Source organism: Columba livia, chromosome 18 (genome assembly GCF_036013475.1).
Source record: "Columba livia isolate bColLiv1 breed racing homer chromosome 18, bColLiv1.pat.W.v2, whole genome shotgun sequence".
NCBI classification, from domain to species: Eukaryota; Metazoa; Chordata; class Aves; order Columbiformes; family Columbidae; genus Columba; species Columba livia.
The window spans coordinates 2,916,671-2,932,815 of NC_088619.1; the positions used below are offsets into that span (position 1 = coordinate 2,916,671).

At 46.0% G+C, this 16,145-nt stretch overlaps 1 protein-coding gene and 1 long non-coding RNA gene across 20 annotated transcripts in view; one reads left to right on the plus strand and one right to left on the minus strand.

The window, feature by feature from the left end:
• Positions 1-16,145, plus strand: part of LOC110364326 (uncharacterized) — a 189,539-nt gene that overhangs the window by 51,199 nt on the left and 122,195 nt on the right. The window lies entirely within an intron of this gene.
• Positions 226-15,111, minus strand: LOC102096089 (myosin heavy chain, skeletal muscle, adult). The gene is made up of 38 exons (XM_065034469.1): positions 14,869-15,111; positions 14,639-14,782; positions 14,390-14,546; positions 13,564-13,591; positions 13,358-13,466; positions 13,172-13,264; positions 12,978-13,041; positions 12,788-12,886; positions 12,583-12,686; positions 12,364-12,502; positions 11,796-11,914; positions 10,892-11,041; positions 9,955-10,125; positions 9,019-9,325; positions 8,858-8,931; positions 8,512-8,599; positions 8,302-8,419; positions 8,041-8,164; positions 7,818-7,954; positions 7,458-7,713; positions 6,494-6,736; positions 6,098-6,274; positions 5,867-6,012; positions 5,688-5,778; positions 5,211-5,600; positions 4,933-5,059; positions 4,635-4,753; positions 4,002-4,198; positions 3,518-3,701; positions 3,266-3,431; positions 2,970-3,094; positions 2,526-2,834; positions 2,223-2,426; positions 1,828-1,953; positions 1,562-1,732; positions 1,371-1,475; positions 1,132-1,227; positions 226-517 (listed from the first exon to the last, which is right to left on the minus strand). The coding sequence occupies exons 1-38, from the start codon at positions 15,073-15,075 to the stop codon at positions 362-364; spliced, it is 5,820 nt and encodes a 1,939-aa protein (XP_064890541.1). The 5' UTR covers positions 15,076-15,111; the 3' UTR covers positions 226-361.

Here is a 16,145-nt window from a genome sequence, read left to right on the forward strand (position 1 = left end):
GGGAAAAGGTGAGCGCAGGGGGGCATCTGAAGTCAGTCCTGCCTCTCTGGGCAATCTCTGACTCCCATGGCAGAACTTAGAGGATAGGATCATAGAATGGCTAAAGTTGGAAAGCACAGCGGTACTGTGACAGATGTAGACAAATGTAGTAAACCAAAGCCATGCCCAAAAGCTTATGATAATAGAGGACTAACCAGCAAAATAAAAACAAACCAAAACTGGGGCTAATGGTGTCTATGCAAAGAAATCTATGATCTTTATTTTCCAAACATTGACAGGATTACAATGACTAATTACAGAAGTGACCAAGAGGTTCACATTTTGTGAATCCCTCAGGTCACTTGGTTGCCTTATCACATCCTTACTCTTCCTCTTCTATTTTCTTGCCATGAAACTCCCGGCTCTTCACTCGGAGCTTGTTGACCTGCGACTCTGCAATGTCAGCCCGCTCCTCGGCTTCCTCCAGCTCGTGCTGGATCTTGCGGAACTTGGAGAGGTTGACATTGGACAGTTCCTCCTGTGTGGAGAGAGGGAGTTGTTGGTGAGAAGCCCAGGGCAGGGCTTTTACTCCTGCTGCAGCTCGGCCTTGTATAGTGGTGGGACTTCTCAAGGGGAAGGCCCAGAGCTCCATCCCCCATCCACTGATGCTTACACACAAGCCTCACACAGACATCCTCCTCCTCCCTTACTCAGGACCCCACTAGAACAAGCTTCACCACTACTGTGTCACTCCTGAGGAGCTAATTCATCACTTGGGTGTGTCATTTGGGTCTCTATTCTGACACTATTTGCTGCCCAGCTATCAGTGTGTTTTATTAGGTTGAGAAAGACCCTGAAGCCTTCTGCTGTTGATCAGAAGCAGAGATGCATGAATTCCTCAGTCAGCGGATGTGCCCCTCTGTTTATTTAGTCTGACCTCCTGTATAAAACAGGATGCAGGACTTGCCCACATTTTCCCAAATCACACGGTGCCCAGAACTCAGCAAGGCTTCATGACACAATAGTGAAATGGTGTAACCAAGAGTGTTTGAGTGTTTCTCTCATGCTCCTTTTCTGGTGTTCATAGTCAGCTCAATGAGCAAGCTGCCCTGATAGAAGGTGTCGCTTGTACATTCTCCAAACAATACTTACAGCCTCCTCGGCTTGTCTCTTGTAGGATTTCACCTTCATTTGCAGTTTGTCCACAAGATCCTGAAGCCTCAGGATATTCTTACGGTCTTCCTCAGACTAAAGGAGTTGACAAACAACAGAGAGAATGAATTATTTGCTTTCCACCAAATAAAGTTGACAATTCCCCTTGGGGATGGCATGTGCAAAATTTGGCTTGCAGTGAGAAGACTCTGTCAGTCCAAGGAGACCTCCTGCCTTACCTGGTAGGTCAGCTCCTTCACCCTCCTCTCGTACTTGCGCACACCCTTCACGGCTTCAGCGCTGCGCTTCTGCTCAGCATCAACCTCCCCTTCCAGCTCCCGCACCTGCAAGGACAAGCCCATCTTTGGAGCTTCCCTGATGGCTGCTTATGTGACATGTTCACTCATGTACAAAGAGCAGCCCTACGCACTCTGGCCTCCAGCTTCTGGATTTGCTTCTTGCCTCCCTTCAGGGCCAACTGCTCAGCCTCGTCCAGACGGTGCTGCAGGTCCTTCACCGTCTGGTCCAGGTTCTTCTTCATCCTCTCCAGGTGGGCGCTGGTGTCCTGCTCCTTCTTCAGCTCTTCTGCCATCATGGCTGCCTGATGAAAGCAAAGGGTCAAGTCCATTTGGGGGCTGGACACAGTTTGAAGGAGAACGCATCCAGCATCAGCAATGAAAGGAGCCCCCGACTCACATCTGTGATGGCCTTCTTGGCCTTCTCTTCAGCATTGCGGGCTTCCTGGATCGTATCCTCCATTTCACTCTGAATTTGGGTAATGTCTGTTTCCAGCTTCTTCTTGGTGTTGATTAAGCTGGTGTTCTGTGGAAAGAGAAAGACATAATTTATGCTGTTAGACCTGATGCCTCCACATGAAGAAATAAAAGTGTGAGTATGCGTTATGAATGTCTTTAATGCAAGAGGCCTCTTTAGAGCCACAGCACCAAAGCAGACATGGGTGGCTGCCTAGACTGGCCATAACATCGCATGTCTTATCAAGTGTTTATATAGTAAGCACGTACAAGGTGCATAGCAATCTCACTCTTTGTTATACGTTTTTGATGGGATTAGTTTCCATTCGAGTGCCTGACCTGGGTATGGAGGAGCTGCACACGTTCGGTGGCATCCAGAAGCTCCTGCTCAGCCAGTTTCCTCGAACGCTCCGTCTGCTCCAGAGCTGCCCGTAGCTCCTCAACTTCAGCCTGCAACAGATTTGCTCTGCGCTCCACCATGGCCACCTGCTCCTTCAGGTCCTCCTGTGTCCTCAGAGCATCATCCAAATGTATCTGGGTGTCCTGAGAAAAAGACAAGAGAAATTGCAAGGTGCCACTGTGTTCTTGGGTGCCAAAACTATTAGGGATGTCTTCTCTCTTTCATAGCTTTGCTGAACAAACCTTGAGCACTCCCTGGGTGTTCCTCAGGTTCTTCTGTGCCTCTGCAGCCACGCGGTTGGCATGGCTCAGCTGGATCTCCATTTCATTCAGATCTCCCTCCATCTTCTTCTTCAGCCGCAGGGCTTCATTCCTGCTCCTGATCTCAGCATCCAGGGTGCCCTGCATGGACTCCACAATTCTGAGGTGGTTTCTCTTCAGCTGGTCAATCTCCTCATCTTTCTCTGCTATCTTCCTGTCAATCTCCGACTTCACCTGATTCAGCTCAAGCTGGAGGCGCAGGATCTTCCCCTCTTCGTGTTCAAGGGAGGCCTGGATGATGTCAGCACGAACAGTGACTTAAACCATTGCTTGCTTCTCAAGTCATCACTTGAGCAGTACTTGAGCTCTGCAGATAACTACTCCCATACTTTGCATCCGGACACCATTTCTCAACACCCTATGTACCTCAGCTTCCTCCAGGGAGGCTTGAAGTTCAGATTTCTCCTGCTCAACCTGCTTCTTGACTTTCTCCAGCTCATGAATCGCCTTTCCTCCCTCTGCAATCTGCTCCGTGAGGTCGGAAATCTCCTCTGTGGGAACAAACACCAATGGCATGGTCAGGCACAGAGCACAACGGGAAGGGCCCTGTCACACCAAGGTGACAGACATCCCTGCCCTCCTGCAGGCACAGACCCATGTGCAGTGGTGCGTAGTGCTGGACAGGAGAAAGCCCTGCCAGGAGCAGAGGGCCGGGCACTTACGCTGCAAGTTCTTGTTCTCCCGCTTCAGCGTTTCCAGGTGGTCCAAGGACTCCTCATAGGCATTCTTCATCTTAAAGAGCTCCGTGCTGAGAGAGCGAGCCTCCTTCTGGGAGGCTTCCAGCTCAGCCTGTGTCTCCTCATACTTCTGCTTCCATTCTGCCAGGATCTGAAGAGAAACCAGGTGTGAGTTTGGATGTGGCCATCAGGAGGGGATGCTCTGCTCAGGAACCCCATGTCTGGAGCCCAAAAGACCTTGTCAAAGTTCTTCTGCTTCTTATCCAGAGCTGCGCAGGCAGCATTTGTTCGCTCCACATCAATCATCAGGTCCTCCACTTCATTCTGCAGCCTCTGCTTTGTCTTTTCCAGGGAGGCACATTTGGCATTCACAGCTTCAACATGTTCCTCTGCATCTTGCAGGCGCTGTGCCAGCTTCTTCCTGGCAGGAGATCAGCACAGCTCCAGGTTAGAGCTTAAGGGTCTACCACATCTGTGTCCTGACACCTTCTGAGTATCTGGCCTGTCCTAGCTGGTCTAGTTCAAGAGCTCCCTTTCTGTTTCCAATCTTCCCTTTTTCCACAGCATGCTTTTCCTCTCCCTCCCTCTCTCTCCTTACGCAAAAAAAGATGATCTATTCCTGCCTCGGTCCCCCCACTGTTTTAACCCAAACTTAGAGACTTCAATTTCCCTTTACAGCCTCAGTCTTCTCCAGCCATTCAACATCCCACTTCCCACATACTTGGCCTCCTCCAGCTCCTCCGTGCGCTGAATAGCGTCAGTCTCGTATTTGGTTCTCCACTGGGCCACTTCGCTGTTGGCCTTGGACAGCGCACGCTGCAGCTCCCCCTTGGCTTCCTGCTCCTCCTCATATTGTTCCCGGAGCAAGTCACAGTCGTGGCGAGCAGACTGCAGGGCGTGGGCCAGGGCGTTCTTGGCCTGGGGGAACATTGGGATTGGAAACCTGGATACTTGTCTTGAGATGACGCTTGACAGTGACACTGTCAAGAAATTACAGATGAAACTCAAATTAGGCAAATGCAAAGTTGGGAGCTGCTGAAGCCGTCATCCATGTGTTCTGAAGTTTGTACATGGGCTCTGGGTACATTTATCTACTACTTGTTTAAATGTTTCTACATGTGTGTCTATATCTGGTCTTAGAGTGTATCTCCAGATTCTCAAAAAAGCCTTGCTAATGACTTCTTCCAACACCAAAATCACGATACTGCCTTCCCTCTCTTACCCTTCAGTTAGGGTATGTGTGTTACCGGAATTCCCTCCAGTACTACGTGTGTTTGGGTAGAAAATATCAGACATGATTCTCCAGATACTTTTAGGGGAGATGTAGACTGTGTACAGCAGGGTGCTTGCAGACCTTTATTTCTTCTTCTAGATGTCTCTTGAGTTCCTCAATCTGTTGGGTAAAGCCTTGCTTGCCCCTGGACAGCTGAGAAATCAGAGCATCCTTTTCCTCCACCTGGCGTGAATATTCACCTGGGAAGAGGAAATTGAAGAAAGGTAACTAGACTAGTAATACTATGACAATTTCTGCCTTTAAACCCGTTTGATCAGGAGTGGCCTGGAGAGGTTTTACCACTTGTCACACTGTACCTTGCGCAATCCTCACTGAGTGCAGGTTGCTCGATTCTACCTCAGGAATGAGGATATCTCACCTGATTCTGTCTGCAGACGAGCTCTTTGAGTATTGAGGTCATTGATCATGCGCTGATTCTGCTCCTCTTTTGTTTTAATCTCACTCAGCTGGTCTTCCAGAGTGCGGCACATCTTCTCCAGATTTGCCTAGGTAGAAACCACAAGGAAAAAAAGGAGATCAACACCTGCTCTTTCATTATTCTTACAGCAGGGATATTTTTAATGAGAATGTGGCTGGTAGATGTAGGTTATGGGCCAGACCTTGGCCTGGTGGGCATTCTCTGCTCCAGTTCCATACCTTGGCTTTGGAGACAGACTCCATGTTACTGGCCAAGTCGTCAATCTCCATCTTCAGCTCACTCTTCTCCTTCTCCAGCTTCTGCTTCACTCGCTGCAGGTTGTCGATCTGCTCCCCAAGCTCAGCTGTGCTGTCCGCGTGCTTCTTGCGCAGGGCGGCAGCCGTGGCCTCGTGCTGCAGCGTGGCCTCTTCCAGGTCGCGACGCATCTTCTGAAACTCTGCCTCACGCTTCTTGTTCATCTCAATCTGAGCTGCCGTGGCCCCTCCTGCTTCTTCCAGGCGCTCGCTGATCTCCTCTAGCTCCCTGGAGAGGTCAGCACGATGCTTCTCGGCTTTTGCCCGAGAGGTTCGCTCGGCCTCAATTTCCTCCTCCAGTTCCTCAATACGGGCCTGTGGAACGTTAGGGACCCTTCACACCTGGGCCTCCTCCTACCTGACCTGAGACTGGGAGAGAGAGGGGAAGGAACAGAGACTTGCCTGAAGCTCCTTGATCTTCTTCTGTAATTGCATGCCCATTGCTTGCTCATCTTCGATCTTGCTCTGGATCTGGCTGATCTCAAAGTCTTTCCTGTGGGCAAATCAAACCATGTTAGAGATCAGGGAAAAAAGGCAAGCATAACCAGCCCAGCACTCAGGTGTTCCACAGCCACACTTACTTCTTCAGTTTCTCATCCAGCTGCTGCTTGTCATTTTCCAAGTCCATTATGCTGTCTTGGGCCAGCTTCAGGTCTCCTTCCAGTTTCCTCTTAGCTCTCTCAAGGTCCATGCGCAGTTTCTTCTCTTGCTCCAGGGATCCTTCCAGCTAAAAAGAACAAGACCCTCAGCTCACAATAAGTCAAGTCTAACTCCATACCTGTCCTGCTCTTGCTGGATGGCCGTGTGCTCACATCGTCCACTTGCTGCTCCAGCTTGGTCTTGGCTTTGGTCAGCGTATTGACTTTGTCCTCTTCTACTTGCAGGTCATCCAGTGTCTGCTGATGGGCCTCTTGGAGGGCTTTCTTCTCTTTTGTCAGCTTGGCAATGGTCTCGTCCAGGGCTGCCATCTCCTCTGTCAGGTTTTTCACCTGTGGATTTTAAGAAAGTGCTGAAAGTCTGTGTAGATGACTTGAATGCTTATATAGTGACCTTTTCACTTTGCAGTCCTTAACCAGGAGCTTGTTTTTTATTTGGACTACCTAGATTCACCACTCTGATGCTCCAAACCTCACTTTGTTTTGAGGGTACCAGGCTGACATGGGAAGCATCTGTCCCTTCATCCTTTATTTGACTCCCCATGTGTGTACCTTGTTTTCAGTGGCATGTTTTTCTTTCTCCACTTTGGCCAACGTTAACTCAAGGTCATCAATGTCTTTCTTCAGCTCTGAACATTCATCCTCCAGTTTCCTCTTCTTGGCTGTCAGTTCAGCATTAATTTCTTCCTCATCCTCAGCCCTTTCAGTCACCTCCTTAATTTTGGCTTCCAGCTGGATTTTGGTTTTGATGAGCTGGTCACATCTTTCCTCAGCATCAGCCAAACTATCTGCTTCCTGGTGGAGAGACACAGATTTTATGGGTTGTAATGTTTTGAAGTTTCTCTGCTCTGTCTTTTTTATCCCTGAGTAGGCACGTGTTAATACAGGACCGACCGTGGCCTTCCACTCCAGAAACCAGAGGATCTTGCCATGTGTCTATTGGGAAACCATTTTGTCATTGATTTCAAATTTTTTGTGTCTCTTAAAAATGACACACTGAGAGAAGAAGTATTCAGTATCTTCTTTTTAATTGAATCTCATAATATTTGAGGAGTAAAGGTCTTTTAAGACTAATACAGTGGAGCAAGTGGTGTTATGCTTGCTGGTAAGGAAACTACCTTTTCCTAATTGAATTTGAATGCGATGTATCCGTGTTTCTGAAAGTAACCCTGGCTTCACTATTGTAGCTGTAAATAGTGTATCCTTCTTAGCTTTGCCTTGACTCTGTTAGACAGATATGTGGCAATGAAACTTGAGAAGCTCTCTGCTGTGGATTACTTGTTGCCTGGTGTTACGTGGCTCTTTCCTCAGGCAGCAGGAATGCCGGGTCTCGTGTGGGGCTGCCACGAGACTCACCATGCCCCTGCCAGTGCCTGTTTATTCAGTCTGAAAATGTGTGATTTAGTGCTTTTTCTACTACACTTTAGTCAGCCTCGTGTGAGTCCCTGCTCAGGGTAACAAGCATTCTGGCTATAAAACATTACCTTCCCATTAGCAAATGAATGGTGATACTCACCGCCTGCACTTGGAGCTGCAGGTCATTTTTCTCCTGCAGTAGGGCCACCATTTTCTCCTCCAGCTCCTTCCTCTTTGCTTCAGACTTCGCAAGCTCTTCCTTGGTTTTCTCAAACTCTTGTTTCATATTGGCCATCTCCTTCTCCGATTCTGCGCTCTTCAGCAAGGGCTTGATCTTGAAGAACAACTTCATCCAGGGCCAATGCTTCACATTCATGAATGCACGAACGTTATACTGGATACAGAAGATTGAGTCCCTGAAGTAAAATTCACACGACTATTGCATACTGTGCTGGCAGTGAATTTAGACTCAATTAGCCAAGTTGTATGAGAACATGATATGTGAGTGAAAATTGTCTACCTCCTCTCCACCATTTTCCGATACTCCACTCTCATCAGGTAGCCCCTGCACCTGGCTTGTGTCATGGTCATAATCTCTGCTAGTTTCTCGTCTCTCATCTCCTCCAGCAGACCTATCAGCCCAGCTTTGAAGAACACCTTGAGAAAGGGAACATTGTAACACATCAGTCTCAGGTAGTGCGTAATAGAGGTACACAGTGATGGAACACAAGACTTGTTTCTACCTTAGTGTGACCAAATCTATACTGGGTGTGGTCCACATCAATGGACCCAAGAAGCTTCTCTGAAGCCTTCTTGCTGTCCATGAACTGACCTTCTGGAATAGCACTTGCATTAAGCACTCTGTATCTGTAGGAGAAAGCAGAGCATGGAGAAATCCACATTACTGAAACCTGCACTGAGGCAGAGCCTCACAGCCTCCTCAGCAACAGCTGACTGTCTGACTCAGTCATGTCACGTGTTAGGGACAGTGAAAGCACTTTTACCTTTGCTTGAAGTCAGCATACAGGACTCTGCTGGGGAATCCTTTCCTGCAAATTCGGATTCCTTCCAGCACGCCATTGCACCGCAGCTGATGCAGCACCAGCTCATGTTCCATGGCACCTAACAATACCACCATTAGTGACTTCTCCGTTGTTTGATACTCACCAGAAGAGCTCCTGGGACTTTTTTTCCCTCCTATTGAATCTGCTTACCTGGTGTTTTTGTTTCATTTGGGATGATGCATCGTACAAAATGGGGGTGAGTGCTGCGCAGATTTGTCATCAGCTTGTTTAAATTTTCCTGTGAGAGTACGAGATGAAGTTTAGATTCTAGCATGTAAACACTGCATGCTTAGATAGGATGTGCATTTAAAAACTGGATCATTCATTGTGTTGACTTATCAGAAATGCATGCATATTTTGGTGTAGACTTTCTTCAATAAATATGAATGAGAGTCTACTCAGGGAATTACAGAGCTGTCTTCTCACAGCAGTTCTACTCAATTCCTTTTCTATTTTGTAGATATTTTTAATAATGAGGTGGTAAATTTTCCCTTACCCGGAAAAGGGCTGAGACAGTCTGGAAAGATGAACCCTTCTTCTTGCCACCCTTCTTGCCACCACCACTAGCCTCTGCAAAATTGAAGAAAATGAACAGATGTCTTTGAGATTCCACTTTGTACAATACAAATGCATGGAAATGGATTTAACAGAGCTTACCTGCTTCCCCACCATAGTTTGCAAAGAGTAAGACCAATGTCTTCACAGACGATTTCTGGTACAACCCAATGACAGTTTCATTCAGAGGGTCCTTGTTCTTCTCCAGCCAGCCAGTGATGTTGTAGTCCACCGTGCCAGCATAGTGCACCAGGGAGAAGTGAGCCTCAGCCTTGCCTTTGGCAGGTTTGGGCTTCTGGAAGTTGCTGGACTTGCCCAGATGTTGGTCATAGAGCTTGTTCTTGAAAGAGGTGTCAGTTGCCTTGGGGAACATGCACTCCTCTTCCAGGATGGAGAAGATGCCCATGGGCTGGAAAGTATCACAAGAAGTGGTAGAGAAAGATGCTAATGACGGGAAGCACGTGCTATGAACATCAAAGGTAGCAGTGTGCTGCTGGAAGCATTTCAGATTGCACAAGGGCCTAGATTATCAGGAGTCGTTCTGAGTTAGAGAGCTTATTTCTGCCTTCTCTTACCTTCCTGCAGCATCTTGTCATGGAACTTAAAGAATGTCTGTCAGATCCAGAATAGAATTGGGAGTGGAATTGGAGGGAGAAATGACAAACAGCAAAAATAATTGGGAAAACTTTTACAAGGGGCCCAGCTGTTTTGGGAAAAGAGATGAGAGGATATTTATTTCCCAAATTTGTGTGTGGAGTTCTGAATTGAAACTTCAGAGGAAAAAGAAAGGAGACTGACTCCAGTTTGTTTTAAAGAAGTGTGTTGGTGCAAGTCCAGGCTATATTTCCCATGCTTGAAGTGCAGGCAATGAAGGATTGATGACACAGGTTTGAATTTCCTCATTCCTCTTTGCCAGACTAAAAAATGTTTTATTTAACTGGCACTGACTGTCTGACTGTGAGTTCTTTCTGAGCTGAATCTGGCTCAGAAACATCACCAAACTTCAAAATACATTGCACACTTGTAAGGAAAAGGTACCTTCTCAATGAGCTCAATGCAGGCAGCCAGGTCCATCCCAAAGTCAATGAACTCCCACTCAATTCCCTCCTTCTTGTACTCCTCCTGCTCCAGCACGAACATGTGGTGGTTGAAGAACTGTTGCAGTTTCTCATTGGTGAAGTTGATGCACAGCTGCTCAAAGCTGTTGAACTGCCCAAAGCAAGGAGAGGTTGTCAAGGTGTGACAAACACCACCTGGTACTGGTTGATCTTCCCCAGCTGAATCAACACTCTTAGCCATACTTTAAAAGCATCTGTTTCCTTAGCAGGACTTCTATTCTAAAATTTGCTGTCCACAAAGGATTTTATTATTAGTAGTTTTGAAATCAAGATATTGTAACAATTCTTTTTTTACTGTGCTAATCAAAAGCACATCAGTAACCTTAGCTGCAGCATCGTGGTGTCCCATGTCTGACCTCCGGGAGAGTAGAAACCTTCTCAGTGACCCACCTGAGAATGTCCCTCGGATCAACAGTCCAGGGGTTTCTCTGCTGTGCCACTGAAGTCCTAACATCATGACTCCAGTCACAACACAGGAAACATGCTGTGAACTTTCCCATAGCACTGCTCTTGGCTCTCCCAAGAGCATCCACACCTTTGGCCCAGGTCTCTCTGGGCCTTAGTCCTAGAGCTGTCTCTTTGCTTGCTAAGCCTAAGATATTTACAAGCTCGGAGACCTTTGAGACCATTTGTCAGAAAGCAGAGCTGTTTCTACCTATTGACAATGTTAGAATCAAGGTGTTTGTTAGTAAAGCCATTTGAGGGTACTACTGCAACAGAGAAAAGAGAGAGGTTCTAGAAATCTGCAGATGAGGAGGATAAAACTCTGAATCTTCTTAAAAAGAAGTGTGATTTGTAATCCTCGTGACCCTTTCCTCGCCCTCCCTTGACCATGGCGCCAAGTCCTTGTTCCTTACATCAAAGATTTCAAAGCCAGCAATGTCCAGGACACCAATGAAGTACTGTCTGGGCTGCTTGGTATCCAGCTGTTGGTTGATACGAACAACCATCCACAAGAACATCTTCTCATAGACAGCTTTTGCCAGGGCACCTACTGCATTGTTCACCTAAAGTAAAAAAGTAAGGACTGCAGTTACATCCCAGAGTCAAAGAAGAATGCTCCAGCAGACCTGTTGGAAAAGTGGTTTTGCAGAGAAATTCCTTGAAGTCCTTGTGGCAGAATTTTGACTCTGAGCCAGCAATGTGCTCTGTGGCCATGTAGGCAAATGGTATCCTGGGGTTCATTAGGAACAGTGTGGAGAGCAGATTGCGGGAGACTATCCTCTCCCTGTACTCTGCCTTCATGAGGCCACAACTGAGGTACAATTGGAGAGTCCAGTGCAGGGCTACAAAGATGGTCAGGGAACTGGAATATCTTTCTTAGGAGGAAAAGCTGAAAGAGCTGTGTCTGTTCAGCCTGGAGAAAAGATGACTGAGAGGACATCTCATCAATGCTTACAAATGTCTCCAGGGTGGGTGTCAAGATGATGGGACCAGACTCTTTTTTGTGGTGCCCAACGATAGCATAAGGGGCTACAGGAGCAGACTGAAACACAGGAGGTTACATCTGAGTATGAGGAGAAACTTCTTTCCTTTGGTTGTGTCAGAGCACAGGTACAGGCTGCCCAGAGCAGGTGTGGAGTCTCCTTCTCTGGAGACATTCAAACCCATCTGGACCAACACTGTGTGATCGGCTCTGGTGACTTTGCGTTAGCAGGGGAGGTTCGACTGGGAGATGTACAGAGGTCCCTTACAACCTCAATCATTCTGTGAGTGTGAAGAGTTCTTTCAAGCGAAGGAATTTCATCCTCCAGATTTTACCTGTTCCACAGTTTGACCTTTGGTCACATATTCATTCCCAACTTTGACTCGGGGGTAACACAGGGCTTTAAGCAATTCAGCTGAGTTCAGGCCCATCAGGTAGGCAGCCTTGTCAGCCACTAGAGAGGGGGGGAAAGAGAGAGAAACAGTTATTTTTGGATAATGGTGGTGAATTTGGTCTGTGTGGACAGCTCTTCCATTCATGTTCTAGAAATGGAAAAGCTTTGGTATGGCCTCAAACAGAAGTTCTGAGAAGCTATGTAAATCAGGAAGCTAATGATGGCCTTCTTGGAAAACAGGTGTTTGGAGGTTTTCCAGAGAGAGAGAGATCTTGTGTTGAAGTTCCCCCTTTCAAGCTGTGTGTATTTGGGGAGAGTTCATTGGATAATATTATGGTATTTCCCACAAGCAGGGAAGCACCTCTGCAGTTAGACAGACAGTGAACAAAGGTGCTTTTCCTCAGCATTCTATGTTGCAGCCCAGGCCAAAAACCTCTTTGGGGGTCAACATATCATCTCTGCAAGCAGAGAAATTCTTTGAACAAGTCCATTGCTCATTCTGCTGGTACCTTCTGTGCCATCAGGCTCTGCCTGCTCCTCTCGTTGTTTCTGCTTGAACTTCAGATTCCCGTAGTGCATGACGGCCCCTGTCAGCTTGTAGATGGCAGTCTTTTCATCAGCAGTGAAGCCCAGGATGTCAATGGCACTCTGCAGTCAAAACAAAGAAGTAAGAACATTTCCTAAAATCCTTAACAATCACAGCAAAAATATTTCTTTCAAGTACTTACATCTGTAGCCATCAGTTCCTCCTGGTCATCAATGCTGGGAACAGTGACCTCACCTTGACTCACATAGTGGAAATCAAAAGGGTTGGTGGTAACGAGGAGCATATCTGAAAGCAGGAAGAGGCAAGACACAGGTTTTGCCAAGCAGGTAATAGGGTGAACTGTTGCTCAGCAATCATCCTCAGAAAGTCATAACGATCCTTCCTACCAATTAGCTCCGGCTTCTTGTTGGACATGATCTGATAGAAGATGTGGTAGCTTCTTTCTGCCGGGAGCTGGAAAGTGACTCTGGACTTCTCCAGCAGATCTGGCAAGGAAGGCAGAAGAGTGAGGCACAGGAATGCACATGGAGGTGGGAATTCGGGGAGGAATGGGATCAGGCCAGGAGAGTCTCTTACAAGTTTCAATGTCTGCAGAAGCCAGTTTGCCTGTGGCTCCAAAGTGGATTCTGATGAATTTGCCCTGTTAAGGAGAAGTAGCAGCATTTCAGCCTGCATGGGCTCTTATGACATCTCCTTTATGTGGGATACTGCCAGGGCCATCACTTGTCTTGGAATGAGAGGGAGAGATTTTGTCCAAAGCAACAACTTACAAAGCGTGAGGAGTTGTCGTTCCTCACGGTCTTGGCGTTTCCAAAGGCCTCCAGCAGTGGGTTGGCGCTGATGATTTGATCCTCAAGCGTTCCCTGCAGGATGATAGATATTGCTGGTTATCCTTTCCAAAAATCATGTCAGGAATGGAGAAAAGCTTTGATTCAAGCCAGCATCTCTTAATTTACCTGCATTTTGCCGGGCTCTTCCTTCTTCTTCTCCCCACTGGCTGCAATTGTTGCAAAGTACTGGATGACACGCTTGGTGTTCACAGTCTTCCCTGCACCGGATTCTCCGCTGTCAAAGCAAAGAGAGAAGCAGAGAGCGTGTGGTCAGGCAGGAGATCCCCTGGCACCGGGCAGCCCCGCAGGGACCCAGCAGGGAGTGTACGTACGTGATCAGGATTGACTGGTTCTCGCGATCTGTGAGAGGCGGAAACAAAGATATTATAAATATGTATTATAAATAGCCTGGATAAAAGATGACTTACAGAAATACTGCCATAAGACACAATAACCAAACAACAGTGTGTTATTGTTCAATTTTCATAGTATTCTCTTCTTACTGCTCCTAATACTACACTATAAAATACACTAATTAGGGAGAAACGAGGAAACGATTTATTTAAATAAAGTAAAATATACCTCTCGTTTAATCACGTTAAAAGTTTTCACTATATTTCTTTCTTATTGCTTTCATCTATATTAATGAATGAAAAAGAAGAATGGTTTCTGAGGTGGAGGAGGAAGTATCAATTGTACAAGCAGGTTTCACTCTAATGTCCAAGACTGCTTCCTCAGTTTTCATAAAACCACCACAGGAAGCATTGGCTTCAATATTGAATCTCCCTTCCCTTATCTTATTTTCAGAAGTCCACCCTAGTTACTTTCAGCCTTGCAAAGTAAATCATTCATAGAACACTTCTCTCAACTAGGAAGAAAACAGAAAATTTGAAGTCTATCCAAATTTCTGTGAAGGGAAATCTGACAGTGTATTCAGTGATACACCATATGCTCCCAAATATCCTGCTCAGTAAATTCTGACATTGATTGTTAGAAACATGATCTCAATTATAGTGTCCAGTAAAGAGAATTTTTCCAGCAGAGAACATCCACCCTCCCAACACTATTTAGCTGAACCACTTTGCAATTCAAAGTTTTTTTCTCTCACTCTGCAAGTGTTCACAGCTAAATAATTTTAAAGAAAACCAAACCACTCACCAGTCAGCATGAACTGATAGGCATTGTCAGAGATGGAGAAGATGTGTGGAGGGGCCTCACTGCGCTTCTTGCCTCTGTAGGCCAACACCACCTCCGGGTTGTACACTGGCAGCCACTTGTAGGGGTTGACGGTGACGCAGAAGAGACCCGAGTAGGTCTGCGAGGAAGGGACACAGCACGTTGCCTTCCCCTGAGCCTGGCAGAGCAGTTCTCCCAGCTCCCCAAAGGAAGACTGCTGCTGGTACTTACGTAGATCATCCAGGCTGCATAACGCTCTTTGAGGTTGTACAGCACAGCGGGTTCGTGGAGGTGGGTCATCATGGCCATGTCCTCCACTTTATCGTACTTGGGAGGGTTCATGGAGAAGATTTGATCTTCCTTCACAGTCAGAGTCTGTCAAGAAAGATAAACTGATACGTGTCAGCTAAGAGCCCAGAATGGGAATTAAATTGTGTTCTCAAGCCTTGCATTTTCCTCACCTCTCCACCTTCAGTCTGGACAGTGACCTTCCCCGATTCCCTACTCTGGATTGACCCTTTCACAAAGGATTCCTTAGGATGCACCACAAAGACCGATGTCTTGGCATCGAAAGGCTTGTTCTGGGCCTCGATTCTCTCCTTTTCTGACTTTCGGAGGTAAGGAGCTGCCTCCCCAAAAACAGCCATCTCAGCATCCGCAGAAGCCATGTCTGCACCTTATTGAAGACACGTCAGCAGACAACACTATGGGAGAAAAAGATACATAGCATCAGTGATCTTAATGTACGTTGTTTCCAAGGAGACCTTTTCTAATGATTCAAAATTAAGCACATACTAGAATACTAAAACTAGCAAAACTGATCTTTTTTTGGTTTAATGATTTAAACCCAAAAGTTAAAAATCTTGTTTTAATCCCTGAATAATAAAGAATAACCTTCTAAAAACAGCTGTTATTTGTCTTGTGACACTGTACAAATTGTACATTTTCTTTACAAATTCTGCAGTGTCATATCTGAGAATATGTATGATGTTAAGGGAATCTTCTTACTTTTAAGTAAAGTTAGGAAAAAAAAGTATGAGTATAAAATATAGAAATGCCTTGAAAGCAGATGGAAAAACTTATTTAGAATCCAGTTTCAGAGATAAGAATACACTGCATAATATACAATAAAGGGGGATGAGTAACTTCAACAAATCACTACACCCCGCACACGTACCTTGAAGCTTTTCTAGGAGACAGGGCAGAGCACTGCAGACACACTTTTATAGAGTCTGTTTGGCAGATGCTTTAGATTCCTACTCTTTCTTCGGTCAAAAAATTTTTTTGGCAAACATTCTTTGGCAAAACATTGTCTGGCAAACTTAACTAAGGGCATAATTGTCATTTGATTTGACCAGATATATTTAGAAATGTTTTGTATCTTACCAATGATGTGAATGTATTGACTATAAATAATATGACAAGAGACTGAAGGAGAGAATCTCAATTAGTCACGGCACTTAGAGAACTTGGATGTAGGACTTATGGATTCCATAGCTGCATTTCCAGTCATTTTCTCCTGCATGTCTGTTCTGCAACTCTTCCAGATGATTATGGAGATGACATTAATGCTTGATATTCTGGGGTTAATGAAGAAATGCATTACAGCAGGAGATAAACTGTGTGAATAATTGGGAACATTCTTGTTAAATGAATTTAACTCTTATGTTCATCTAATATTTGAAAAGAGAGAAACAAAATTTATTAAAGTTTAAACTCCTACATATGAACATCTTGG

Bases quoted from the DNA above. Each gene is read 5' to 3' on its own strand.
- LOC102096089 (XM_065034469.1), bottom strand. From the start codon at position 15,075: ATGGCTTCTGCGGATGCTGAGATGGCTGTTTTTGGGGAGGCAGCTCCT. The intron at 3,432-3,517 runs GTCTTTTGGGCT...GTTTCTCTTCAG, and splicing joins AGCAGAAGAACTTTGACAAG to ATCCTGGCAGAATGGAAGCA. The intron at 1,476-1,561 runs GTGCGTAGGGCT...TTGTCCTTGCAG, and splicing joins TCCAGAAGCTGGAGGCCAGA to GTGCGGGAGCTGGAAGGGGA.